This window comes from Populus nigra, chromosome 12, assembly GCF_951802175.1.
Source record: "Populus nigra chromosome 12, ddPopNigr1.1, whole genome shotgun sequence".
Classification (NCBI taxonomy): Eukaryota; Viridiplantae; Streptophyta; class Magnoliopsida; order Malpighiales; family Salicaceae; genus Populus; species Populus nigra.
This window is the reverse complement of record NC_084863.1, coordinates 14344620-14371384: the sequence shown is the minus strand read 5'-3', so window position 1 is coordinate 14371384 and position 26765 is coordinate 14344620. Positions and strand designations below refer to the sequence as shown.

At 34.2% G+C, this 26765-nt stretch overlaps 5 protein-coding genes across 6 annotated transcripts; 4 read left to right on the top strand and 1 right to left on the bottom strand.

Annotated features, from left to right (window-relative positions):
- Positions 1-1488: 1488 nt before the first annotated feature.
- On the top strand, positions 1489-4249 carry LOC133669243 (probable polyol transporter 4). 2 transcript variants are annotated; one of them, XM_062089302.1, is made up of 2 exons: positions 1489-1930; positions 2427-4249. In XM_062089302.1, the coding sequence occupies exons 1-2, from the start codon at positions 1717-1719 to the stop codon at positions 3788-3790; spliced, it is 1578 nt and encodes a 525-aa protein (XP_061945286.1). In that variant the 5' UTR covers positions 1489-1716; the 3' UTR covers positions 3791-4249. The 2 variants fall into 2 exon arrangements, with proteins under 2 accessions (XP_061945286.1, XP_061945287.1); XM_062089303.1 differs by lacking the exon at positions 1489-1930 and adding an exon at positions 1950-2317.
- A 1135-nt stretch (positions 4250-5384) lies between these two features.
- LOC133669611 (uncharacterized) lies at positions 5385-7696 on the top strand. Its single transcript, XM_062089810.1, has 5 exons — positions 5385-5627; positions 5719-5933; positions 6556-6723; positions 6850-7085; positions 7318-7696. The coding sequence occupies exons 1-5, from the start codon at positions 5558-5560 to the stop codon at positions 7568-7570; spliced, it is 942 nt and encodes a 313-aa protein (XP_061945794.1). The 5' UTR covers positions 5385-5557; the 3' UTR covers positions 7571-7696.
- A 1948-nt stretch (positions 7697-9644) lies between these two features.
- Positions 9645-11300, top strand: LOC133669610 (uncharacterized). Its single transcript, XM_062089809.1, has 5 exons — positions 9645-9775; positions 9873-10087; positions 10305-10475; positions 10593-10828; positions 10976-11300. The coding sequence occupies exons 1-5, from the start codon at positions 9706-9708 to the stop codon at positions 11226-11228; spliced, it is 945 nt and encodes a 314-aa protein (XP_061945793.1). The 5' UTR covers positions 9645-9705; the 3' UTR covers positions 11229-11300.
- A 4327-nt stretch (positions 11301-15627) lies between these two features.
- Positions 15628-17671, top strand: LOC133669598 (uncharacterized). The gene is made up of 5 exons (XM_062089798.1): positions 15628-15775; positions 15854-16068; positions 16690-16860; positions 16969-17204; positions 17288-17671. The coding sequence occupies exons 1-5, from the start codon at positions 15706-15708 to the stop codon at positions 17535-17537; spliced, it is 942 nt and encodes a 313-aa protein (XP_061945782.1). The 5' UTR covers positions 15628-15705; the 3' UTR covers positions 17538-17671.
- Positions 17672-20896: 3225 nt separating this feature from the next.
- On the bottom strand, positions 20897-22305 carry LOC133669384 (lanC-like protein GCL2). The gene is made up of 2 exons (XM_062089490.1): positions 21898-22305; positions 20897-21352 (listed from the first exon to the last, which is right to left on the bottom strand). Exons 1-2 carry the CDS (start codon positions 22147-22149, stop codon positions 21014-21016), a joined length of 591 nt encoding a protein of 196 aa, XP_061945474.1. The 5' UTR covers positions 22150-22305; the 3' UTR covers positions 20897-21013.
- Between the last annotated feature and the right edge of the window lie 4460 nt (positions 22306-26765).

Sequence of the window (26765 nt, the reverse complement as noted above, 5' to 3'; positions counted from 1 at the left end):
CTTTTATTTTTACACAAAGTCGGTTTATTTTCTTAGCAAAACCCAATTTAGTCCCACATGTATATATTGTTTTTCAATTACATCTCAAACTTATAGTTCATTTCAATTAGGTTCCAAATAGTTTCTACAATTTTTTTGTTTTGAGAATAATAGTTCCTACATTTTCAATTGCTTTCTTTTGTGAATTTTTATAATTTTAATTTTAATATATTTGATGAAAAAATTGAAATTTTTTTTTAAATTGATGAAAATTAGAAAATGAAAAAACTGAATTGAGAATTTTTTGAAACCTCTGTAATCAATTTGACAAAATTGATGGATTTGGGACTCAATTAAAAATAAGTATATAGATTTGGAACTAAATTTAGGTTTCTTAAAGTTTTTTTAATTAAAAGTCCTGATAAATTGGGCTGACACCGACTAACCTACGGCCCAATAAAATCTTTTCCTATGCTGTATTATAGAATTGGGCTTAGCCATTTTATTTTTTGTGTTAATGTTTTTGTGGGACAGGTCACGGGTGTAATGTAACAATGAACTATTATTGGGCCGTTAGCCCTCAATTATAGAATGAAAACTTTCAAGTTTTGGATATAGTTATAAAACCAACCGAGATTATGTGTTGAGATCCTTAAAAGAAATTAAAATGTTTTCTTTTTATAAATAATTTTTTTTTTGATAAAAAGATAATTTTTTTTTAAAAAAACCAATGAATTAATAGCTGAGTTTTATGTTGAATCAACTAGGGATCAAGTCAACTTAGTTTTTGAGGGGGTTTGGCTAGGTCATTTTTTTCTTCTTAATTAAAGCTCGTTAAAATAATCAAATTAAAGACTCATTAATTTAAATTGGACTCATATGATTTTAATAAATGTAAAACCTAATTGAACTGAATTAAAACCATTTAAAATTTTGGAAAATAAATTCTGTTTGATTGATTTTTTTTTTATCCAAACCAAATCATTTAAAACAATATTCATATCTGTGAAGTTATGCCCAAGGGTCCAATAACCTATCACAACTCTTATCGGTGGGGGGTTAGGAGAGTGGGTTTAACACTTTAGCTTTCACACTCGAAACTAACTTATCTTCCATCCGATTGGTGTGCTGTGGAAATTCCATCGTCGCAAATCTTGCATTGATTGGTTGGTAGTTAATTCCAACGCAGTGTTCATGCGCGATTATGGCTGCCCAAGTTCAGACAAAATCTTGTACTATTTCCAATAAATTTAGTAAAAGCTTTTGCCATGTCATTTAGTAAAAACGTTTGTGTAAGAAATTTAATTATCCTTTGCATCATCCATTCTTTATTCTTTAATCAATCTCAGGGATTCAAAAAAGGAAAACACAAAGTATGGGACTTGAGAAAAACATTTTCTTTACTTGAACAAAAATAGTGGGAATAAAAAAGCTTGTAGCTGTAGTGTTACCTTGAAATTGCCATTAATCCCTATTTTAAAGTAGGGAGTCAATGTCTTGTGATGCTTGCCGCCATTTAATGTAAAGAATAATTTACGTCACCTTCAAGTGGTTTCCTTCTTTCCTTGCTTGGCAAAAAGTAAGGCCCACTTGCTCAGGACATGTCTTCCTCTCTTTAAAGTTTCAGATCTAAAGCCTAAGTTCAGCTTGAGTCTGACATCTTTTCCTGTTAAGAGAACTTCTGGGTCTGTGTAGTTTTTGTGTTACTTTGACTCAGAAGAGGTAAAGAAAAAAGAGATGGGATTGGTTGGTGTCCAAGAAAATGGGAATGGAGAGGTTGGTTTGTCTATTGGAACCAAGAATAAGTACAGGAGAATGGATTCTGAAGTTACAGAGGATTTTGATGATGGTTCACATCATCATCATCAAGAAAAGAGGAGTAGCAGTACTAGAAAATATGTTCTTGCTTGTGCCATTTTTGCATCCCTCAATTCTGTTCTTCTTGGCTATGGTAATCAAGCTCTCATTTATTTTTCTTCCCATTTGAGATGGTAGTGCTGTTGTTGCTGTTTTTGTTTCTGTTGTCTTAGTTCATTTTGTTTGGCTGATATTTGTTCTTGATTATTTGGTTCGACCAGTCCTCCATGCTTAATTAGTAGGAAAAAAAAAATACTGTTTTGTTTCATTTTTTGGAAAGCTCATAAAATCTTGTGGAAGTCAATCTATTAAATGTCCTTTTTTTTTCCTTCAATTTATGATGCATTAATGGTAATCAAAATATATGAATCACATGGAACTGACAAAGCTAATGTTGTTTTTTGAGTGTCTTTGTTCATGATTGAAGAATAGTTAATACTTTTAATCATTGAATCAAGGGTGATCTAGAATTTCCAATAGGGTGAGTGGTAGGTTGATATGTTTGGATTAAGATTCTTATAACACTTTATCTTTGATCATTATAATGGAAAACCAATTTATTATTTATGATTATGTTTTTCAATCTGCAGATGTCGGTGTCATGAGTGGAGCAATCATATTCATTCAAGAAGATCTAAAGATAACTGAGGTACAGGAAGAAGTACTTATTGGGTGTTTAAGCATTCTTTCACTTTTTGGTAGTTTAGCTGGTGGAAGAACATCGGATATTATTGGTAGGAAATGGACAATGGCTTTAGCAGCCATTATCTTTCAAACAGGTGCAGCTACAATGACACTTGCTCCTTCTTTCGAAGTGTTAATAATAGGAAGATTTTTGGCTGGTATTGGAATAGGGTTTGGTGTCATGATTGCCCCAATCTATATTGCTGAGATATCACCAAGTGTTACTAGAGGTTCTCTTACCTCCTTCCCAGAGATTTTCATAAACCTCGGGATATTACTCGGTTATGTCTCGAACTTTGCATTTTCAGGTCTTCCAGAACATATAAGCTGGAGGGTAATGCTTGGCGTCGGAATTCTCCCCTCATTCTTCATTGGAGCTGCACTCTTCATAATCCCAGAGTCACCAAGGTGGTTGGTCATGAAAAACCGAGTTGAAGAAGCAAGAACAGTGCTGTTAAAGACAATTGACAATGAGGCAGAAGTGGAGGAGAGACTTGCAGAAATCTTACTAGCTGCTGGAACTGGTTCAGCTGAGAAGTATGAAGAGAAAGCTGTGTGGCGTGAAATGTTGAGCCCTTCACCTTCTCTTCGCCGAATGCTGATCACTGGTTTTGGAATCCAGTGCTTCCAACAGATCACCGGAATAGATGCAACTGTTTACTATAGCCCTGAAATCTTCCAAGGAGCTGGTATTCAGGATAAGTCAAAGCTTCTTGCTGCAACCGTTGCTGTAGGTGTTTCGAAAACCGCTTTTATATTGGTTGCCATATTTCTCATTGACAGACTTGGGAGAAAACCTTTGCTTTATGTAAGTACAATTGGGATGACTATTTGTTTGTTCAGCATTGGTGTTACTCTCACTTTTATTGGGCAAGGGCAGGTTGGGATTGCAATGGCAATTCTTTTTGTTTGTTCAAATGTTGCATTCTTTTCGGTGGGAATTGGCCCTGTTTGCTGGGTCTTGACATCAGAAATTTTCCCTCTAAGGCTACGCGCTCAAGCGGCTGCACTTGGTGCAGTAGGGAATAGGGTGTGCAGTGGCTTGGTTGCCATGTCTTTCCTCTCCGTTACCCGTGCAATTTCTGTTGGTGGAACATTCTTTGTCTTTTCTGGAATTTCAGCTATTTCAGTCCTTTTTGTTTACGCACTTGTTCCAGAGACGAAAGGGAAGTCATTGGAGCAGATTGAACTTCTATTTAAGGATGAGCATGAATGGCAAGGAAGTGAAGTAGAGCTTGGAGATGTCGTGCATCTCGTGCAGAAACAATGACTTACTGAAAGATTGTTTTAATGAGCCTAATCACCCAACTTTTGCAGCTCAACAACTATGATTGCAGGTGGATTTGTGCTCAAGACTCAGCAACTAGGTTATGATTGCTGGTGGATTTGTGCTTGATCCAATTCAAACGATTTGGACTGACACCTATGGTTATTTGCAACCAGAACTACCTGTAAATTTGTGGCTGAGGTAGCAAAACTGACATTTCTACCAGTCACATTCTTGGTGTTCAAGTCAAATTCATTCCTGGGATTTTATGATGTGTTCATCCATTATTTTAGGCTTGGTTTAGCTTGAAATCTATGAGAAAGTTGTATTTCCTAGAGAATAGTAGAAAAAAAGGTTTCTTTGCTGACTTACTATCTGAAATGTACTCATACCAATTTTAATGAACTCTTGTGGATTCAGAACTTCAAATCTCTCTCCGGTTCTGGATTCAACAATTACATATGTTTACAAATGTATTCTTGATGTGGGCTTAAATTACGTAAAAAAATAAAAAGCATTTTGTGGGTTGCATGGCATGACTTGTGGAAATGAGGTCTAAGGTATTTTGGATCTGCTCTGAGATGTGACTTTTGTCATCATTTCTGGGTCCTGGAAATAAACCTAAGCTAACCAAATTGATATACTTGCATGCTGTACTGCATTTTTCTAATCTTTTCACCATTCCAACCACAGAAAACCAAATGAACAGTAATATTCACCAGCTGGCTTGCATCTTCCAACCTTTTCTGGCTCTATAATGTGCTATTGTTCTTGATGGATAAAACTACAAAACATCTGTGATTAGTTTTCGAGGCCATTGATGAGGGAAAAAACCATGCGTTATTTTTATATAATGAACCTTTTTGAGATCCAAAAGATTCCTTAGGGATGCCTTTCGTATCCAGGACAACAAACATGAACAATAATTTAGAAACAAGTTTTTGGCATTGGAGAGATAAGATTCTACAGGTATATATCCTATTCAGGTTAAAGTGAGTAAATCTTGTCCGTCCATCACCGTATTCTAGTCCTCGGATAATTGGTAATTGATCACTCATTAACTGGCTATATAAGTCAAATCATCTTGTTTGATGTCCTTATCTTACTAATAATTCAGTGCTATTGATCATTTAAGTCATTGCTGTACTCTCTGGTACATCCTCTGTATCAAAATCTGTTTTTAAAATTTTTCAGATTTCTTTAGCTTTTACTTTGTTTTCTGTTGTCTAAGGTCATTTAGATTTGAGTAACGAATCTTTGTATTTCTTGAAGTATGCTCCTAGTATTTTGTATAATTTTTCTTTTAATATAATTACATTTATTAAAAAAAGAAAAAGTTTTTGAGATCCTAAAGATTCCGTTGAGATATCCTTTGTATTGAAGGCAAGCAACAAGCATAATAAAGTTAGGAACTAGTTTTTGACATTGGAAAGATCGGATTCAATTTTATCAGCAGGCTTACAAATTATTTATATTTCGTGCTGGAATGTATGGATTAAATTGAATAATAGATTGAATGATTTAATTAAGTAAATAAAATTAGAATACATTGCTTCATACCCATAAAAACACTTACATAATTTATGCTAATATATATTTTCCAAGTGCTACAAGTGGTGTTTTTCAAGGTAGGAGTCACCATGGTAATAGTAGCAGCTTTGTGCTAGTTAAGTCAACGCATCCTGTTTGTTTGCCTAATGTTCTTAATAATTCAAGGCCATTAATCATTTGAACTAATTGCTGTACTCTCTCACATATCTTCTGTGAAACATGGAACATATCAGCCACACACATGTGGAAGTAAATGGGCTAAAACTACATGTGGCAGAGATTGGCACTGGTATTGCAAACCATCACTAGAACTTCTTTGATTTCGTTTCTTCATTTATTGATCACAGTTAGTAATTTTAGTGGTGGAGTCTTGTTTGCAGGTCCTAAGGTTGTGTTGTTCCTGCATGGATTCCCACAAATATGGTACACATGGAGGTATCAAATGATTGCTGTTGCGAAAGCTGGATATAGAGCAATAGCGTATGATTTTAGGGGCTATGGACTCTCGGAGCTTCCAGCTGAACCTGAGAAAGGGGGCTTCATTGACCTTGTTGAGGATACCATTGCCCTTCTTGACACTCTTGGCATCAGTAAGGTAATGTCATTTCTTAATCTTTATTGCTTTTTAAGCACCTCATGCCATGAATCTTGGTTCAAATTAATCACATAAATATTCATTTTCCCCTTAAATTTGAAATAAAATATGGTCAGTTCTGCAGACTGTGAGACGTTACCTGCAAATTCTTAATTGGACGAATTTTGGTAAACTTGGCATGTTCTGTTCGGCCAAATTGAAATCATAGAGGTTGATGGTTCCACCAGATGCTCTAATGATTTTTGGTACCCTCTTATATCATAGCCCGACAAGTCTCTGGTGAGATGTTGGGGTGAGTAAATGAATTGTTTTGTTGGGTGTATTTCCTCAGGAACCTTTGAGGGATGCTTGGTTTAGATGCCATCAAGCAAAAAGATTTGACCAATCTACCGCACAACTGTAGTTCAAAAAACAAAAGGTTCAGAAACAGGCATAACACTAGGTGAATTGAGTGTGTAACATCTCTAGATGTTGAGATAAATGTTGCAGATAATTAGTCAAGGCCATGTAGGGAAGCGCCAAAGATGATCTCTATGAGCTGCAGTTCAGCATAAAGAAACTTTTAGGTTTGTTCTTGCGCATACATGAACTGAAATGTAATATATACCTGCATCGATGCCAGGCCTTTCTAGTCGGTACAGACCTGGGATCATTTCCAGCATACATGATAGCTGTTCTTTACCCGGAGAGGGTTACCAGTTTAGTATCACTAGGTGTTCCATTCAGGCTACCAGGGCCCAGTGATGACATTGATCTGATGCCCGAAGGTTTCTACTGCAAAAGGTGGCAGGTATATTGTCATTGTCATCGAAGTCTTACATTTGATAATTTCCTTAAAACTATTTGAGTTTTAAGTTGGTAGAAATTGAACTTCAATTATATATCAATCACGCCTGCAATGTCTAAATATTCTCAGGAGCAAGGCAGAGCTGAAGCAGATTTCGGGCGCTTTGATGTTAAGACAGTGATAAAAAACATCTACATTCTCTTCTCTGGAACTAAACCACCAACAGCTAGAGAGGACCAGGAGATCATGGACATGGTTGACCCGTCTACTCCTCTACCACCATGGCTCTCTGAAGAAGATCTTGCAGTCTATGCATCCTTGTACGAGAAGTCTGGATTTCGCTATCCATTGCAGGTTCCATACAGGTAACCATACAACTCCGTTAAAGAAAATTAACCTCCAATGGCTAAACGATGGAAATACATAAAAAATTTCGCTATTTAATTACGTTGTCATCACGTGACTTAAACTATTCTAGGCAATGATAAAAAAAATTCCATTTTTCTTGCTAATTGCACACTCCTGGGACTGAAAACCAAAGCATTTAGCTCTAGAGAGTAATAACAGTGAACGTTAATGGTTAAAGTTTCTGTGCAGGACTTTAGGCATAGATTGCTGTGGAATAACTAATCCAAAAGTTGTAGCACCAACGTTGCTGATTATGGGGGAGAAGGACTATGCTCTTAGTTTCCCGGGCATTGCAGACTACATAAAGAGTGACATACTAAAGCATAGAGTTCCAGATTTGGAAACCGTCTTTGTAGAAGAAGGGAACCATTTTGTTCATGAGAAACTTCCAGAGCAGGTGAATGAGTTAATGATCAACTTCCTCAAAAAACATAGCAACTAAAGAGGCCTATCTATGAGCATCCGAAGAGATGCGATGATATCCATTCACAACAATAAATTGGCTTTCCAGTAGTGTGCTAATTTCCGAGACTTGATGTTGTGTTCATAAATAAGAATTTTTTTGGTACCCATTTTGTCATTTGAGTGAGTGATGAATCTAACTGGAAAAAAACCAAGTCAAGAATCCAAAGAAATCTAAAGATAAGGACACTGACTGAAGCTTAAAGAACAAAGCTAAAATATATATTTCCTTTTTCCCTTTCAGCATGTTTTCTGATCATCTGGCAAGGGAACTAATTTTTTTCAAACAATTGAATCCAACAAGTCCAGTGCAAAACAGAGAAAGGTAGCATCATCCTGTTCCATGCGAGGTACCATACAGAATGAGTTGCATTTGGCTTTATAGGACTTCCACTCAAATAGAAGAATAAATGGCTTTTATATCATGGTGTCCAAACCATGTTGTCATGACTGGAAATCTGAATCCATCAATGGCACATAGAAAAAGTTTCTTTTTTAAGTTTTCATATATGTACGAACCTCAACACATATACAAATTTTTTTTCTATAACTTAATTAGAGTTTTATACAACACTAATAACAAAATTAACTTCATAGTATAAATTAATTGTGTTAATAGATTTTCAGTAATTTTTAGAGCACTAACTAAGTATAAAAAAATAACATTAATTACACCAACAAAAAAAAAAAATTGAAAGTCCAATAAAAATGACTTGCTAACCAAACTATAAATTTTTTAAAATAAATAACGAAAAGGTGAGTTCAATAACTTAGAGAGTAGATAATGTTCAATATACATAAACAAGGTAATAAAATAAAGAAAAACATATACAAATTTGACTTTAGGCTCTTACAAGAAAGTTTTACAAACAGGACATAACAAATAATATCATGAGATAAGGCTCATCAGAAAATCAAAGTGAAATGAGCACGTGGCTTCAAACTATAAAATGATCAATCATCACATATTGGTGACTCTTAGCTACTACAAGATGAAGTTTGCTAGGATTCTCCATAACTCTAAAGATAATGCTCACAAAATAAAATATATAAGGTCTTGAATTTGTGAGGTAGATCAAAGATCCAATAAGGCTTTTGAAATACTTTGAATCAATTTTTGCTGCACTATCATCCAACATTTGCTGTTATTGGAGATATTATAGGTTTACACTTTGATATGTTGAATTTCTTTAAGAGATCTGTAACGTACTTTTCTTGTGAAATAAAATTTTTTTCTAAAGATTGCTTTACTTTAATGCCATGAAAATATCTTATTAAGCTAAGATTTGACATTTCGAATAATTTTATCATAGCAGTCTTGAATTTTGCAATCATATCTTTATTGTTCTTGCATAAATCATATTATAGACATACTATTAGAAAATCTTCTCTCTACACCATCATCCAACAGTAATTTCTCATTTGTTGTTATTGGAGATATTATAAGTTTACATTTTGATATGTTAAATTTCTTTAAAAGATCTGTAACGTACTTTTCTTGTGAAATAAAATTTTTTCCTAGAAATTGCTTTACTTGAATGCCAAGAAAATATCTTATTAAGTAAAGATTTGATATTTCGAATAATTTTATCATAGCAATCTTAAATTTTGCAATCATATCTTTACTTGTTCTTGTATAAATCATATTATCAACATGAAGACAAACCATTAGAAAATCTTCTCTCTTCTCCAGGGAATATCTTTTGTATTGAAGGCAAGCAACCAGCATAATAAAGTTAGGAACTAATTTTTGACATTGAAAAGATCGGATTCAATTTATCAGCAGGCTTATAAATTCTTTATATTCCGTGCTGTCATGTATGGATTAAATTGAATAATAAAGCGCTTGAATTGATTGAATGATTTAATTAAGTAAATAAAATTAGAATACATTGTTTCATACCCATAAAAACACTTAACATAATTTATGCTAATATATATTTTCCAAGTGCTACAAGTGGTGTTTTTCAAGGTAGGAGTCACAATGGTAATAGTAGCAGCTTAGTGTGATAGTTAAGTCAACCCATCTTGTTTGTTTGCCTAATGTTCTTAATAATTCAAGGCCATTAATCATTGAACTAATTTCTGTACTCTCTCACATATCTTCTGTGAAACATGGAATATATCAACCACACACATGTGGAAGTAAATGGGCTAAAACTACATGTGGCAGAGATTGGCACTGGTACTGCAAACCATCACTAGAACTTCTTCTTTGATTTCGTTTCTTCATTTATTGATCACAGTTATAAGTAATTTTAGTGGTGGAATCTTGTTTGCAGGTACTAAGGTTGTGTTGTTCCTGCATGGATTCCCACAAATATGGTACACATGGAGGTATCAAATGATTGCTGTTGCGAAAGCTGGATATAGAGCAATAGCCTATGATTTTAGGGGCTATGGACTCTCAGAGCTTCCTGCTGAACCTGAGAAAGGGGGCTTCATTGACCTTGTTGAGGATACCATTGCCCTTCTTGACACTCTTGGCATCAGTAAGGTAATGTCATTTCTTAATCTTTACTACTTTTAAGCACCCCATGCCTTGATTCAAATTAATGACAAATATTAACTTGTCCTTCAAAATTTTAGTGAACATGTTCAGTCCTGCTTGCTGTGGGATGGTACCTGAAAAATTCAGTCAGTTTTTAAAGCTTGCTCGTGAGCATAATTAAACTGAAATGTAAGATATACTTGACTTCGGTTATTGATAGCAGGCTTTTCTCATCGGGACGGACTTGGGATCAGTTCCAGCATACATGGTAGCTGTTCTCTACCCAGAAAGGGTTTCCGGTGTGGTATCTCTAGGTATTCCTTTCATGCTACCAGGTCCCAGTAGTGTCCGAACTGATCTGATGTCTGAAGGTTTCTACTGCAATAGGTGGAAGGTATGTCAATAAAGTCTTGTATTTTAATAAATTCCTTCGCAATCTTTAGTAACAAGTTGGTGTCAATGGGACTTCCATTCTATGTCAATTATACCTGTAAGTACTAAACATTCTCAGGAGCCAGGCAGAGCTGAAGCAGATTTCGGGCGCTTCGATATTAAGACAGTGGTAAGAAACATTTACATTCTTTTCTCTGGAAAGGAACCACCAACAGCTAAAGAGAACCAAGAGATCATGGACTTGGTTGACCCATCAACTCCTCTACCACCATGGTTCTCTGAAGAAGATCTTGCAGTTTATGCATCCTTGTACGAGAAGTCTGGATTTCGGTATCCATTGCAGGTTCCATATAGGTAACCATTCAAGTCCCCTTTGGGGAATAATTTACAGAAAGATACTAGGATAGAAAAACTTGCATGTTTACCCACTTTGATTTCCACTATTTTGGTCCTAGATAAAGATAGGCCATCGCTCTCATCAATGTAAGAGTTTCTGTGCAGGACTATAGGCATAGATTGCTGTGGAATAACTAATCCAAAAGTTTTGGCACCAACATTGCTGATTATGGGTGAGAAGGACTATGTGCTTGGTTTCCCGGGTATGGTAGACTACATAAAGAGTGACCTTCTGAAGCATATAGTTCCAGATTTGGACAGTGTCTTTCTGGAAGAAGGGAACCATTTTGTTCATGAGAAACTTCCAGAGCAGGTGAATGAGATAATGATCAACTTCCTCAACAAACATAGCAAGTAAAGATAAGTATCGATGAGCAGCTGAAGTTATGCAATGTTATCCTTTCACGATAATAAAAAGGTCTTTCCTGAAGTGTGCTTATATAGCAAGACTTGATGCTGTGAACTGAAATAAGAATTTTCTGGTTTATTTTCCCATTTTATTGCATTTCAGTGAGCAACGGATGTAACTAGATACATCTGATCCAAGAATCCAAAGGATTCTCTGAAGATAAATCCCTACCTTGGTAAGAGATCAGGATAGTGATTGTAGGTCAAGGAACAAAGCTGAAGGATCTGTTTTCAGCTCTCCTTTCATCGTGTTTTCTCATCTGACTAGGGAACTTGCATTTTGGGAACATTAATTTGAACCCAAGAAGTCCTTGGAAATCCACTCAAAACACAGAAAGATGGCATCATTCCGTTCCCTTCCTCGGTACAAAACAGAAAGTATAAAGGGGTTCCCAATATCATACATAGCCACGATATTTATCCATAAATCTTAACCCCAACAGTAAGCAAGTTTTCTTTCCTACTTTCCAACCACAAAATTCTGACTGTTCTTGGCTTGCCGAGCTACCGTAGAACATCCAAGTGCTTAAAGGGCACATCCATAAAATATAGTCAGATGCGAAAGTTCATAAAGAAGAAATTAATCTATACAACAAATCTATTACTTTTTCTAAAGGAACCCACTTTTTCATTGTCTCCCACCACTATTGGTTGCACTAGAAGAGGAAGAAGTGTAACAGGTGACTATGGAGTAGGAGTTGAAGTTGAATGGTAATAAAGATGGAGATGGAAAGGGAATAAGAAACATTTTATCTTTACTTGGAGCATTTGTCATAAAAAATTGTGTTGGGGGTATAATTGTATTTTTAACTTTTTCCAAGTAGAGTGGAATGATCTTATTATCTTCTAGATAAGAGATTTTAAAATTGGCTTAGAAGGCTATTTTGGTCCTTTTCTTTTTTAAAATACAGTAAAATATCAAATTTGCCCCTTCAATAAAAAAAATTAACTCATGCATGAGAGGTATTTTAGTCTTTTTATTTAGTTATTTTGTGAATTGTTTTTTATCTATTTAACTTGCCTTGGGAATGATGCATGATTAACCAGAGAGTATTTGAATGGAAGGTAACTTATATTTTTATAAATAAAAAAAATATTTTTATAGCTTTTAGGTTCATTGAATTCAAACTCAGACCCCGCATGTTTATCTTGCCATGCTTATTAAATGTAAAGGTTTCTGTTAATTCTTTTTATTACTTGAACGGTAATTTAGCAGGAGTAGTTATATGTGAAGATAAATTTATTTTGTCTTTTTCTTCATCTACCCAACAAAATACACTTTTGTTACTTATACATTAATTTGTTCCTTGACAGTACTGAACAAACACAATCCTCTAAGAAAGTGATGAAAAGGAAAAAAACCCTTAACATTAATGTATCCTCTCGAATTGAAACTGAGCCACGAGTTGCTAGGGAGGAGATATATAGGAGAATAAATGCTTCACACCCATAAAAACCTTCGATCGATGATTTAATTAAAATAGTACAGTCCTGCAAAGAAACAGAGATATCTAACTAGTTATTTTTCAACATAGAAGTTAACCATTGTAATAGTAGGAATGATATTTGTTATGAATGAGTTTTTAGGGTTAATTCATATAGTTATCATGTTTTTTGGCCATTTTATCTTATCTTTTGTGCTCAAACTCTTCTACTAAGCATTTATACTCGTAATTTTTAATTTTCTTCAAATCTGATATTATATTAAGAAAATCTATGTTTTTTTCTTATGTTTTTATTTTTTGATCTTGATTCTGCATGTATGTACTCTAGCGTGAGTGTAAATCTTGTCTGTCCGTCCTCTTAGACAGCTTCGCATGCCTGTAATTAGGAGAGTTGTGGAGTGTGTAAATGAATTGTCTTCTTGTGGTGTCTTTCCTCAGGAACCTTTTGTTGGATGTCTGAGTGCAGATCGATGCCATCTAGAAAACACATTTGGCCACCGTTCTGTCAAAGTTTTAATGATTCATCTCAATACTAATCGTGTGATGACGTAGGACTACATGTCTCCTTGAGCGGCAGTTTATCATAAAAAAATTTTAATTTCACGACCCGGATTTAGATACGTAACTGACAATATTGAAGCGGTGCTACGAGGGTTCAGATTATGATTTCATATTAAAAAATCATTTTAATTTAATAATTTAAATTTAATAAATTATAATATATAATTTATATTATTTTCTAATATAAATAAAATTTAATATAATATTTTAGATATTATAAATTGTAAGTTATACACACACATACATACATCCATATGTATGCATTAAACATATTAGTATATAGTAATGAAATACATATCAGATCAGATAACATATAAAACCATAAGATTTCCAAAACAGAGTATTGTGAGATGATCAATCGTGCATGGGTTGATATCTCTTTCGCCAGCTAGGTATACAAATATGATATGTATAAAAACAAACTACCCTCTTTTATTATGGAGTTTCTGACAAGTCCGAAATCAAGATATAATAGATATTTATGTAATTATCTAAGCTAACTAAATGTTATATCGAATAAAATTTAATTCAATAGAATACAAATACATATTCAAGAAACTTACGAGTACTTGGAAATAAATCAACATATATAGATATTAAAGAATGCTATTCGTACTTATCATATATTAAATATATATAATTTATTTATATTACATGCATATTAAAAATTATCTCACTCACCTGGAAAACAAAAGTAAAAGATAAACAAACGTAGAATTGAAGGTTACTGAAGATCATTAGGTGTAATGTTAACATAACTTATAACAAATATAAAAAATACTAAAAAACCGATGCATGCAAAAGTTAAAGACAATAACAAATAAAGAAAGAACATAGGAATTTTAATGTGCAAAATGAGCGGCATATGTGAACCCTTAGTTCAAAAGTTTTATTTTCTCTAAAATAATAATCTTTTAGGAGGTTTACAAAGTTTTAAATAGACCAAAAACCCTACCTCAATTAGAAAACAAAATAAAAAAACCAATTTTACAAAGAAAAGAAGCATGAAATCCGAAAATAGTAAGGAAAATCATAAAAACTGCCAAAATCAAGGCCTAGATGAGAGATTTTCAAAATCTAAAGATTTGACAGTCCAAGTAATGATTTCATGACTTCTTTAGGGAAAATGGCCTTCGGAACACTTGTAAAAATTTTAGCATAATCTAACGGTTAGATCAAAGGTTGTGATCTTTTTTAGCTGTTATTCTGGTTTGGTGCGACCAGATCTCCTTTTGGACTTAGACTTATCCAACTGGTCTACAAATGTATCTACTAGATTATCCATATAATTTTTTAGAGTAGATCTTTATCTAGTTGTTACAGATTCACATCTAACTTTCTAAAATCACATGTTAATACAAGCCCAACTACATCAAAAATGATTTCTTCCCATGTTATTGATATCAATTTTTTTTTTTTACTTTAGGGCATGTATGGAATTATAGTAGCGGTGACGATTCAAAATATTTTTTGTTTAAAAATACATTAAAATAAAGTTTTTTAGTTTTTTTAAAATTAAAATTTTTGAAAACCCAGTTTGTAGTGCATTTTCAAATACACCCTTAATCTATTTGTTGTCATTATTTTTTTTATGATTTAATTAAAATGCAAAATGACTTATTTCTTCTAGTCCGGTCAATTACTTTAGTCACAGGTTTTTTTTTTTTTTGTACATGTACATTTTTAAAAAATATATATATGAACACTGCCGCCTAGCGCGGTACACTGCTAGTCTTTCCTTAAACGTAAGGTTGGATTTACAAGCTCAAGAAGGAGACTGATATAAGACTCTTTGGAAGGTCCATGATTGGGAGATTGATATCAGTTTTCTTTTGTTGTGTTTTTTTTTTTTGAAGGATAAGTAAAAAAATTAAAAAATTGATTAAATTGATTAAATTATAAAAAATAACTAAAAAAATCAAATCGTAAAAAAAACTCGATTAAACCGATTAAAATTTTGAAAAAACCGACTGGTTTAGTTTGGTTTTATAAGCCTGAAACCGAAAAAATCAAATTGAACTGAATCCAAACTGAAAAAACAAACCAAAACCGAGCCAAACCATGTCAAACTAGTTTGAACCAGTTTTTATCTTAAAAAATCAAACCGAACTGAAATCGGTTGGTTTGAACTGATTTCAATTTTTTTCAAAAAAAATTTTAATTTGATTATTTTTTTTAATAAAAACCAAACTAAACTAAAAATAATCATGAACTTGTTTTTATTGCCAAATTGAACAAGACCAGCCCGAAAGTAGAAAAGTTGTTCGGTCATTGATCCCATTTTGTTATCGACTCCTTGTCGGTTTCACCGACACCATCAACAGTTTACTGGTCACTCACGTATTTAATGACCATCTCTTTTATCCCAAGTCATTGAAACACCCATCTCTCTCACACATACAAACACTCTCTCTCCCAATCATGGATCTGATCAAGCACACCCTTGTAGAAGTAAGAGGGCTAAAACTGCATGTGGCAGAGATTGGCACCGGTATTAGTCAAATACCAAATGTTTCCTCTCATATTGTAACTTAATTCTTCATGGCTGATCATGTTCATTTATTAACAGGTCCCAAGGTGGTGTTGTTCTTACATGGATTCCCTGAAATATGGTACACATGGAGGTACCAGATGAATGCTGTTGCAGCTGCTGGTTATAGAGCAATAGCTATTGATTTTAGGGGCTATGGGCTATCTGAACAGCCAGCTGAACCAGAGAAGGGGAACTTCATGGACCTTGTTGATGATGTTGTTGCCCTTCTTGATACACTTGGCATCAACAAGGTTATAATCAGAGTTTTTCTCTGGTTTTTAATGATGCGAACTTGGCATTTTTCTATTAACTGCATATTATAGGTCTCTTTTTGGCCTGTTTCCTAGGGAATCTTTTGTGGGGGTAATTGAGCAGAAATGCTTTTTTTTTAAAAAAAATTGCCTTGAGGATGATGCGCAAATTAACCATCATCTCAAATTCAGACCCCGCATGTTTATCTTGCCATGCTTATTAAAAATGGATTCTTCATTGTAAAGGTTTCTGTTAATTCTTTTTATTACTCACTTGATTGGTAATTTAGCACGAGTTATATGTGAAAATATCAAGAATAAATCAAGTTCAATAGCATCGCAGCAAATTTTAACATTAGAAAGGGCAAGTCCTGCAGACACACGCAGATATATATGAATAGAAAATGTGTTTTTCTCTAAATGTTGGATATCTGTTGCCGTTCATCATGAAGGCCTAGTAATTGCTCGCGAAGCGAAGTACTTGGAAGAAAAACAGAAAGTGAAAAAAAAAACCTCCTAAGAATCTCAATTAGCAACAAAGAGTCGAAAACCATAAAAAACTTCCAATTTTGATCTTATGTGCATATATACATAAATGTAATGCTTTGATGTTGGCACCAGGTTTTTCTTATTGGGAAGGATTTTGGATCTATAACAGCATATCTAGTCGCTGTTGTGCACCCTGAGAGGGTTTCAGGTCTTGTGTCCCTCGGTATTCCTTTCTTGCTACCAGGTCCTAATTGTATTCGAAATGATCTCATGCCATCAGGTTTCTACATAACAAGGTGGCAGGTACGATTCATTTATCTCCAGTATTCGATACTTGCCTTTCAGATCCTAGAGTGAGTTGTTGGTGATCATGATAAATACAACTTGCCGGTTTTCTCTAAATAAACACAGGAACCAGGTAGAGCTGAAGCAGATTTCGGACGCTTAGATGTCAAGACAGTGGTGAGAAACATATACATTCTCTTTTCTGGAACTGAACCACCAACAGCTAGAGATGACCAGGAAATCATGGACTTGGTTGACCCATCTACTCCTCTGCCACCGTGGTTCTCCGAAGAAGATCTTGCAGCTTATGCATCATTATACGAGAAGTCTGGATTTCGTTTTGCATTACAGGTTCCTTACAGGTAACCAGTAAAGTCGTTTAGGATGCTGTATTCTTATGTAAACCAAACTACGCTAAGAGGGATATGGCATGGAATTCATGCAGGTCTTTAGGCATAGATTGTGGAATTACCGATCCAAAAGTTACAGCACCGACTTTACTGATCAATGGCCAGAAGGACTATCTCCTAAAGTTTGCAGGTATGGAGGACTACACAAAAAGTGAGCAACTGAAGCATTTTGTGCCGGATTTGGACAACGTGTTCCTTGATGAAGGGAACCATTTTGTTCATGAGAATCTCCCGAAGCAGGTGAATGAGCTGATCATTAACTTCCTAAGCAAACATTGTGACTGAAGATTATATTCTATGACCATTTCAATTGTTACGATGGTTTCCAGCTGGGATATAAAGTGCCTTGCAACTTGTGGTTTGCTGATATGTTGTATAGAACTATGTTTGAAATAAGATTTTTTTCATCTTTAAGATCTGATTCTGTTTAATTTCCCATTTTTCCTATTTTTATTTGCAATGGGCAATTGTTGAATTAAACGAGAAGAAACAGAAATTAAAGATTACGAAGGATCTAAACCAATTTTAAAATGTCACGTCACCTGATAAAAAATTCTGAACTTTGTTAATCTCTTTTAATCTGATATAAAACAATGTACAAAATTGTTTAAAAATGAGCTAAAACTAACCTAGTAAATAAAACTTGATTAAAAAAATTCAAAAATAATTAAAAAAATAAATTGAAATAGCTTTTTCTAGATCCAATTTAAACATTATCCCGACCTTAACGGGAACTAACATGCTAATCTCTTCATATGGAGATGAGCTTATAAAATGCATGCCCTCCCTCATAAAATTTCAGTCCAGTTCAATTATAAAATGCCCTCATAATATTAAAAGCTATTACTATTTTTTGTTGAAAACATCATGTGACTCATTTGAGCTTTTCTTGAACTTGGATCTTTGATACATGATGTTACTTATACATTAATTTGTTCAAAAATATGATAAATTTATTTTGTCTGTCTTCGTCCACCCAACAAAACACACTTTTGTTACTTATACATTAATTTGTTCCTTAACAGTACTGAACAAACACAATCCTCTAAGAAAGTGATGAAAAAGAAAAAAACCCTTAACATTAATGTATCCTCTCGAATTGAAACTGAGCCACGAGTTGCTAGGGAGGAGATGGTGATTACACCAAGACAATTTTCGTTTTATTATGCAAAACGTTTTTCGAGATCCTAAAAATGGGATTATATTGAATAATAGGATGACTTGAATTGATGAAATAATTTAATTAAATAAATAAAATTAGAATACATGCTTCACACCCATAAAAACCTCCCATAATTTAATTAAAATAATACAGCCCTACAGCGAAACAGAGACATCAAATTAGTTATTTTCCAAATATTTTTCAACGTAGAAGTTAACCATTGTAATAGTAGGAATGATAGTTTTTTATTAATGAGTTTTTATCTTATCTTTTGTGCTCAAACTCTTCTAAGAAGTATATATACTCATAATTTTTAATTTTCTTCAAATCTGATATTATATTAAGAAAATCTTTTTTTCTTTTAGGTTTTTGTTTTTTGATCTTGATTCTGCATGTAAGTACTCTAGCGTGAGTAAATCTTGTCCGCCCGTCCTAATAATTAGACAGCTTCGATGTCTCTAAGGAGTTGTTGGGGTGTGTAAATGAATCGTCTTCATGTGGTGTATTTCCTCAGGAACCTTTTGTTGGATGGTTGAGTGCAGATCGATGCCATCTAGAAAACACATTCGGCCAATGTTCTGTAAAAGTTTTAATGATTCATCTCAATACTTGATGTTTTGCAACAATACTAGTTGTGTGATCATGTAGTATGTTTGACAGTATGGTTGCGGTTGTTTTTCAAATAACTTTTCATGCTGAAATGCATGCAAATAATGTTTTTTTATTTTTAAAAAATCATCTTTGATATCACCATATCAAAATGATTCAAAACATATAAAATTTTAACAAAAAAAAATTAAAAATATGGTTTACACCGCGTTCCCAAACGGTGTTAGATGACTTCGTGAACATCGGTTGAGCATAAACTGAAATGTAAGCTATAAACTTTGATTGAAAAACAAATTTCAAACCGAGAAGAAAACTCTAAAATCTAAGGTAAGAAAGAGTGTTTAAAATCTGGAAAAAAATAGTATAGAAAATTCTTTCTTCTCCTTCTCTTTATCGTTGATTTTAGAATCAAAACTAATAAAGAAATCATTTTTGTAATTACTAGAATTATTTATCACAATTACCAACTTTGATTAAACAATTTTCATTAAAGTTTTAATCTTAAAAGTGTACGAGATTCACTTTAGATTTGACTTCAAATATGTTCATTAAACATAGCTTAAAAAATTATTGTTATATGTGAATGAAAATGCCAACAATAAATCTATTTCATTTGTTTTATAGCAAACACAGAAGCACTCCGGAGAGCACTCGGACACAGGTATTTCTGAATTGAAAATGTTGTTTCCTCTTCATGTTGGATATCTTATTCAGTTAATCATTGCAGGCCCAGTGTTGTTTCCTCTGAACGTTAGAAAAACAAATAGCCAAAAACTGCCTTAAAAGAATCTTAATGCAACAAGCACAAACAAGAAGACAACCGAGTTACAAACAACTAGCATCAACATCAAGCAAAGTTATTAAACTTGATGGAGTGACCTAAATCACGATTGAGTTTCTTAATTTGACCAGATGAATCCAAAATATTATTGTTTAATTTATTTTTTTAAAAAAAACCCTTATAATAACTTTAGCTTGAAATTTTTTAAAAGTAAAATTAAGTTTTGAACAAATTAATCAAATTATATGGAACATGTTAGATGAACCGAATCACATCAAGTCAACTTTTACCTAAACCAAGAGCCACGGGGTTACTTACAATTTAATAACACTATCAAAAACGTTTCTGAAGGCAGTGTGGGGAACCATACAAGTTATAGCTATTCTTCACCCTTACAAGGTGTTAGGTGTCATATCATTAGGACTTCCCTGCTCGCTAGGAAGAAAATAAAATGCTCAATTGAATGCTGATCATGCCTGTTTCTTCTAATTAATGTCAGTAGCCAGGTAGAGCTCATGCAGATTTTTGGGCGAATTCTTTGATATTAAGACAGTGATAGAAAGAGTCTCTACATTCTCATAATCTGGAACTGAACCAACAGCAGCTGAAGAGTACCAAGTGATCATGGACTTGATTGATCTGTATACTTCTTCACCACCATCCTTCTATGAAGGTTTTTGCTGTTTATGTGGTGTCTGAGCCAGGGTGATTTGAAGCAGATTTTGGGCTCTTAGATTTTTGTGAGACAGTAACAAGAAGTAACATATAAATCCTATTCTTTGGCGCTGAGATAACATTTTGCTCCATTTTGTTAGGAGGAGAAGTACTAATATATTCAGTGGTTGCTAGAATAATTTCTGAAATACATTTTGCTCCATTCTATTTGGTTGATATCTAGTGATTTCCATTATTTCAGAACGCGAAATTTCTGCAGTAAAATGATCATATATACTTGGTATATGTAATTCGAGAATCTGTTATTAATATCATTTGATCACCCGTCCATTATGTAAAGCAAAAGTGGCTCTTTGCCTGATGGGAGATCAAACCCCACACTTGTAAAACCATAGTCTACTGTAAAATAATGCATGATTGTCGAGGCTGAAGGTGGACTTCTATCATTGCATTTTCATATACAACTCAAATGACAGCACTGAACTACCCTAGTATTCAACTCAACCACTGTGACCTAATATTCATAGAAAAATTTTAGAGTTCATAAGCAGGGAATCTAGCCTTGGATGGGTCGATCATATCTAGAAAAAGATAAGCCATACCTCCCATTCCTTCAAACATTGAGTAGGGGCTATCACCTCCATGCATCTCTCCGGCCGATATAAGTTTGTGAGCTCTATCCAGCAGAAAGCAAGTAAATGCTTTGGCCTTGTATAAGAACTCTATGTTGCCTGTTAGCTGGTACAGTGAGAGAAACACATACGCATTCCCACTGATGCCATGGCAAATTCCAACTCGCTTGAGCAGCCCGCGGTTCCACACTACCTCTGCAGCATTTATAGCTGCTTCCAGAAACTCTTTATCTCCAAAAACCTGAGCATTGCACATTTCAATTTTGTAAAAAGCTGCGGCAAAGTAGTTTCCAGAAGGACAAAGGGCTCCTACCTATAATTTTACATGATCTGGGAAAAAATATTGCTATCTAGTTAGTTTCAGTCTTTAAGTATCCAGCCTGATATGTGTGATCAGAGCTATCAAAAGAAGGAATAAGCTTTGCTACTACAGAAGTTACAGTTTCAAGTAAACCTATGTATACTGTTCCTACACAAAACATTCTTAACAAAAATTAAGGCTCCACTCGGTTGGAAAACCTACTCGGATTCAGACCAAAAATAAAGATCTAATTCAAAGATTTAACATTTATTTCATGTATTCAGCCATATCGGATACCTCAGAGATCAAGACATACACATGCAATAAATGCCATTGCCATTTGCCAATGAATTTGCAAATTTAATGCTATCATTAACATGACTAAAGGAGAAAGGTCAAAATCTGAATCATTCATAAATATCTAGTTCTTGCTCCAGTGGGGCTTAAATTAGCTTACAATGAACTAGATAACTGGAGAAATTTACCTTAACTGCCTTGACAAGTGTAAGAGCAATTCCAGGTGCTCCATGACACCAATGCACAAGAACATCCCTCTTGCGATCTTCTTCACTTGCAGAGTAGTTGCCGCTGGGAAAACAGTTATTGATCATGTATTTAAGGGTGCCCTTGACATCCTCAAACTCATCAGGTTTCAGCTCTACATCCAATAAAACATTCATAATACCTGCCAATCCATGGGCAGCACCCCAATACCTCTCACCATACCATTCATACATTAATGGGGAACCTCCTTTCTTCGCCAATGCTCTTCCATTTTTTATAATTTCATTCGCAACAGCGCGCTACAATAATTTTACCGTGAGACTATTACATCCTGCTTAACTAATTCAAAACCAAAGTAGCAAAATAGGTAATAGCAGAAATCTCACAATGGTTGTTGCGATGTCGCGGTCGCACAAATTAATTACCCTAGCTTCAAACACAACACACAAGATAGTATAGAGCAAGCAAGGGGTCGATCCCACGAGGAAGATTCAAGTCAGATTTTTATGCTAGATGATATGCAATTTGGGGGGGGGGGGTTGGACGTTATCTAGGCTAAAGCAAAAGAAAACAGAAAACTATCAAACTAAATTTAATAAAATCAGAAAATTATCAAGAGAACAAACCTTGGTCACAAGCACACATCCACCTACAGAAATCAGAACTGATCATGGAAACGAAACATCAATTTATATTCTGAATATTTATCTCTTCTTAACATTGGTTAGTTAACGGATCCGCCGTATAACTAGCCCTAACCATCAAACAACCACAGTGTCCGCACTAGTAATTTAATTCAATGGCAGCCTTAAGAACTAGATAAGTTGATTAATCAAGAAAACATAACTGTCCGCAGTCTATGTTTGATTTGATTGAATGTTCTCCCTAAGATTAATAACGTAGATCCGCCACAATTATTAAACTCAGTTGCTTCACAAGTTCATATACCACAACTCCGGTTTTGATATCAAACTTAACAATAGATTGTCTACAATAATAACTTAGAGTCCGCTCTAGCAATTAAAATAAACAATCATAGGAAAAATAAGCATAGGAGAACAAACATATTCATCATATAAACTGAAAAGAAAAGGTAAAATAAATCTCACAGTTCTTGAAATCCGAAGGTTTCCGTGTCCTTGCAACCAAGAAAAAGTGTTTAGCCTTGCATGTTTGTTGAACAACTAATCAAAAAGAAGAAAGAATGCATAATTTAGGGTTTCTTAGAGGAAGGGGGCGTTTTTCTCTCCTTGGCTCGCTGCTCCCCTTCTCTTCTCTCATTCTTTTTTATATCCTAGGAAACCCTAGGTCTCTATTTTACAAAATAGTCCTCCATTAAGTAGACTGTTTACATTTAAGTACTTCAATAACTATTTTCCTAAAAAGGAGAAATAGCCTTGCATGAAATCTTCAAGCTTTGATTTAGAGGAGCTAAATTGCTGAAATAAAAACTTGGATATCGGTTTAAATGCTTCGGAATGTCATTTGGACTCGTTTCTTCACGAAACCTGTTTGCTGGCAGAATTCAGATGTCATCTTTGAAAAATCATATCTCCCTCATATGACATCGTTTTTGGCTGGAATTTTGAGCGTTTATATAACTTTGAGTCATGAATCCAAAAAAATTGAGTTTGCATCAATTGGACTTCTGTAGCTCCAGATATTCAAGTTGGAATGGCCAAAGGTCAACACTGGCAGATTGCGAGATTTGACTTTGAAGGCTGCGATTTCCATGCTCTTCCTTATTTTATTTTCTTGCCTTAGATGTCCAGAAAGGTATGGATGTTACCTTTTTAATTCCACTGGAATCACTTCATTTCAACCTCTAGAGCTCACGCTCTGCACAAAACATCGACTGAAGGTCAAATCTGCCAATTATCTCCAATTTACTCCTTTTTGCATCTTTCATCCAAAAGTGCCTTCAAAACATAAAACAAAGAATATCAAGGCATTTTATATATAAAACATAGGCAAAACACTAGTTAAATGTGGGTGAAACTATTGAATAATATGGTTGCATCAAATACCCCCACACTTACCTCTTGCTCGTCCTCGAGAAAGGATAGGTAAAACCAAATTGAAGTTAAATTAAATGAAATCACTATGACTAATCTTCTAATCTCCCATCAATATCCAAGAATATATGCATTATAAACAAGAACACAATTAAGAAGGATAAAGAGTATAAATTTTCATGAATTTATTTACATACAAACTTCAAAACTTAATTAATCGTCGGGATTTAAATGAAATCTATGCCATGCCAAAGTGATAGGTCCTCTCATTGATATACACTCCAACACTCACGTGTTTAGGGCTTATGTGTTTAAATCTCTCAAATTCAATCAATGAATATGTTCTACTATAGGCTTGCTCTTCAATCTCATCTCCATTAATAACATATTACAAACAATGCATGAATCAAAAGGTCTTATTTTCTGGTTGTAATGGGGCTAAGGTAAAGGTGAGGTAAAAGAGAGTAAAAGAAAAAGGTTCAAACCAAAGAAAGTAGAGCATTCTGAAAAATGATATTTCAAACAAGATATTCCATCGAAGCACATAAATTTTCCATCTTTAATCACCAATGCTTAACTTCTTTTGATTTCAAGCTTTTTCAATATAAAATCTTAAGAACATAAAGGAACTCTTTTTTCTTTTTCTTTTTCTTTTTTCTTTTTTTTTTTTTTTTTTTTTTTTTACCTTTGGCAACTTTGCCCATCTTTTCATCAAACATCACTTCTTCTTTCTTTTCACATAATTTCCAACCATAATTCCATGAAATATCACTATTATATGCTCTACTAATCCTTGGCCAAGGGAAAAGGAAAACATATATAAAGTTAAGGCTTATACATGGATAAAGCAAAGAAAAGATAAACAAGCTCAAAAGGGGTTTACTAAGGATAATATGCTTTAGGTTGGCTTTTTGGCTCAAATGGTTAAAATTCCTAATGCCTTTATCATCTTCATGTATGTATGTAATATGAATGTAATCTCAACAAGATATGAAGCAAGTTCTAAAGATACATATCATTGAAAGAAGGCACAATCAAAGAATATAATGTTGAAGGCTCAAAAGCTTGCATTGGTATAACACTATAAAGTCAACATGGCATATTCTCAAAGTCAATCCCTAAACCAATTAAACCTTAAAACTTGCATGCACACTCCTTCATTCGATTTATATCTTCATCTATCTCAACTAATTCTCATACATAATACTCATATTCTCAAAAACCAATGGGAGTTCAAAAGATCAAACATAATTTTTTTTTATTTTGAAAAATAACAAAGAAAACCAAAATTAGAAAACCAACATTCTCCCAATACCCCCACACTTAAAACATAACATTGTCCTCAATGTTAAAATAAAAGAAAAGGAATATTGGAGAATGACAAAAATAAAGTAAAATGCGAAAAATAAAAGACAAGGGAAAAAGAAAGCAAATCTGTTTTTTTTTTGTGCTGGGTTGCCTCCCAGTAAGCGCTTTTGTTTTATGTCATTGGCTCGACATGTTGCATGCTTATTCTTCATAGATTGGTTCAGCTAACTCCGCAGAAGCGGTGAGTTCTGTCGTCCAACCTTCATAGAAAGGTTTCAAGCGATGCCCATTGACCTTGAGTACTTTGTTGGTTTCTAAACTTGTAATTTCAACTGCACCATAAGAAAAAACATTAGAAACAACAAATGGTCCAATCCAACGAGAGCGTAACTTTCCAGGAAAAAGTTTCAAACGCGAATGATAAAGAAGGACTTTGTCTCCAACATTAAACTCTTTTCTTGTAATCATTCGGTCATGGAGACTCTTAGTCTTTTCTTTGTAAATCCTAGCATTCTCATAAGCATCATTTCGTATTTCTTCCAATGTAATTCCAATCTTTTTGGGCACTAAAAGGATAGGCGCCACCCATTCATTGTCTATGATGGGGTGAATGACTCCTGCATCATGGGGAACAGTTTGCAAAGCTTGCAAAGTCAATGCTGATTCATGCATGTTTTGGGGAACACATATATACCTGTCCATCTCTTCTATCTTGGTAAAATCATAGCCATAGCTCAAAGCTACGCTTAATCCATCCTCACTATCAAAATCACAAACTTGCTGCACACACTTATCAACTTGGTCATAACATGTGATAGAATAAACATTGCTATAAGGATATGTCATTGCATCATGAAAATTAAATTCAATTTTTTCATCTCCTACCTCCATAGACAAGGTATCCTTACCACAATCAATCTTTGTGTTGGCAGTTTTCAAGAATGGTCTCCCAAACAATATAGGAGTGTTGGTTGATGAATCACAAGAATCATGTTCCATATCAAGAATATAAAAGTCACATGGAATAACCAAACTATCAATCTTGACTAGGACATCTTCTATCACACCAAGTGGGTAAACAAAACTACGATCCGCAAGTTGTATTACAATACTAGTTTTATTCAAAGGCTCTAGACTAAGAGAATCATAAACATGTTTAGGCATAACACTAATGGATGCACCTAAATCGCACAAAGCTCTTTTAAAACTAGCATTACCAATAACACATGGGATAGTAAACGCACCTGAGTCTTTTTGTTTCAAAGGCAGATTCTTTTGAACAACAGCAGATACAACTTCACCCATACTTACCGTTTCATGACCTTTCAGTTTGAAAGCTCTCTTGGTAGTACACATCTCCTTCAAGAATTTGGCATATTTGGGAATTTGCTTGATAGAATCAAGCAAAGGAATGTTGAGCTCTACTTTCTTGAAAACCTCTAAAATCTCTTTTTCTTTGTCCTCTTTCTTTGACCTAGAAGAACTCACAGGAAAAGGTGCAATTGTTTTAAAACTGGAATTCATTG

Bases quoted from the DNA above. Each gene is read 5' to 3' on its own strand.
- LOC133669598 (XM_062089798.1), top strand. From the start codon at position 15,706: ATGGATCTGATCAAGCACACCCTTGTAGAAGTAAGAGGGCTAAAACTG. The intron at 15,776-15,853 runs GTATTAGTCAAA...ATTTATTAACAG, and splicing joins TGTGGCAGAGATTGGCACCG to GTCCCAAGGTGGTGTTGTTC. The intron at 17,205-17,287 runs GTAACCAGTAAA...GAATTCATGCAG, and splicing joins GCATTACAGGTTCCTTACAG to GTCTTTAGGCATAGATTGTG.
- LOC133669610 (XM_062089809.1), top strand. From the start codon at position 9,706: ATGGAATATATCAACCACACACATGTGGAAGTAAATGGGCTAAAACTA. The intron at 10,088-10,304 runs GTAATGTCATTT...TATTGATAGCAG, and splicing joins ACACTCTTGGCATCAGTAAG to GCTTTTCTCATCGGGACGGA. The intron at 10,476-10,592 runs GTATGTCAATAA...AAACATTCTCAG, and splicing joins TCTACTGCAATAGGTGGAAG to GAGCCAGGCAGAGCTGAAGC.
- LOC133669243 (XM_062089302.1), top strand. From the start codon at position 1,717: ATGGGATTGGTTGGTGTCCAAGAAAATGGGAATGGAGAGGTTGGTTTG. The intron at 1,931-2,426 runs GTAATCAAGCTC...TTCAATCTGCAG, and splicing joins TTCTGTTCTTCTTGGCTATG to ATGTCGGTGTCATGAGTGGA.
- LOC133669611 (XM_062089810.1), top strand. From the start codon at position 5,558: ATGGAACATATCAGCCACACACATGTGGAAGTAAATGGGCTAAAACTA. The intron at 5,934-6,555 runs GTAATGTCATTT...CATCGATGCCAG, and splicing joins ACACTCTTGGCATCAGTAAG to GCCTTTCTAGTCGGTACAGA. The intron at 6,724-6,849 runs GTATATTGTCAT...AAATATTCTCAG, and splicing joins TCTACTGCAAAAGGTGGCAG to GAGCAAGGCAGAGCTGAAGC.
- LOC133669384 (XM_062089490.1), bottom strand. From the start codon at position 22,149: ATGTATGAATGGTATGGTGAGAGGTATTGGGGTGCTGCCCATGGATTG. The intron at 21,353-21,897 runs GTAAATTTCTCC...TGCAATGCTCAG, and splicing joins CACTTGTCAAGGCAGTTAAG to GTTTTTGGAGATAAAGAGTT.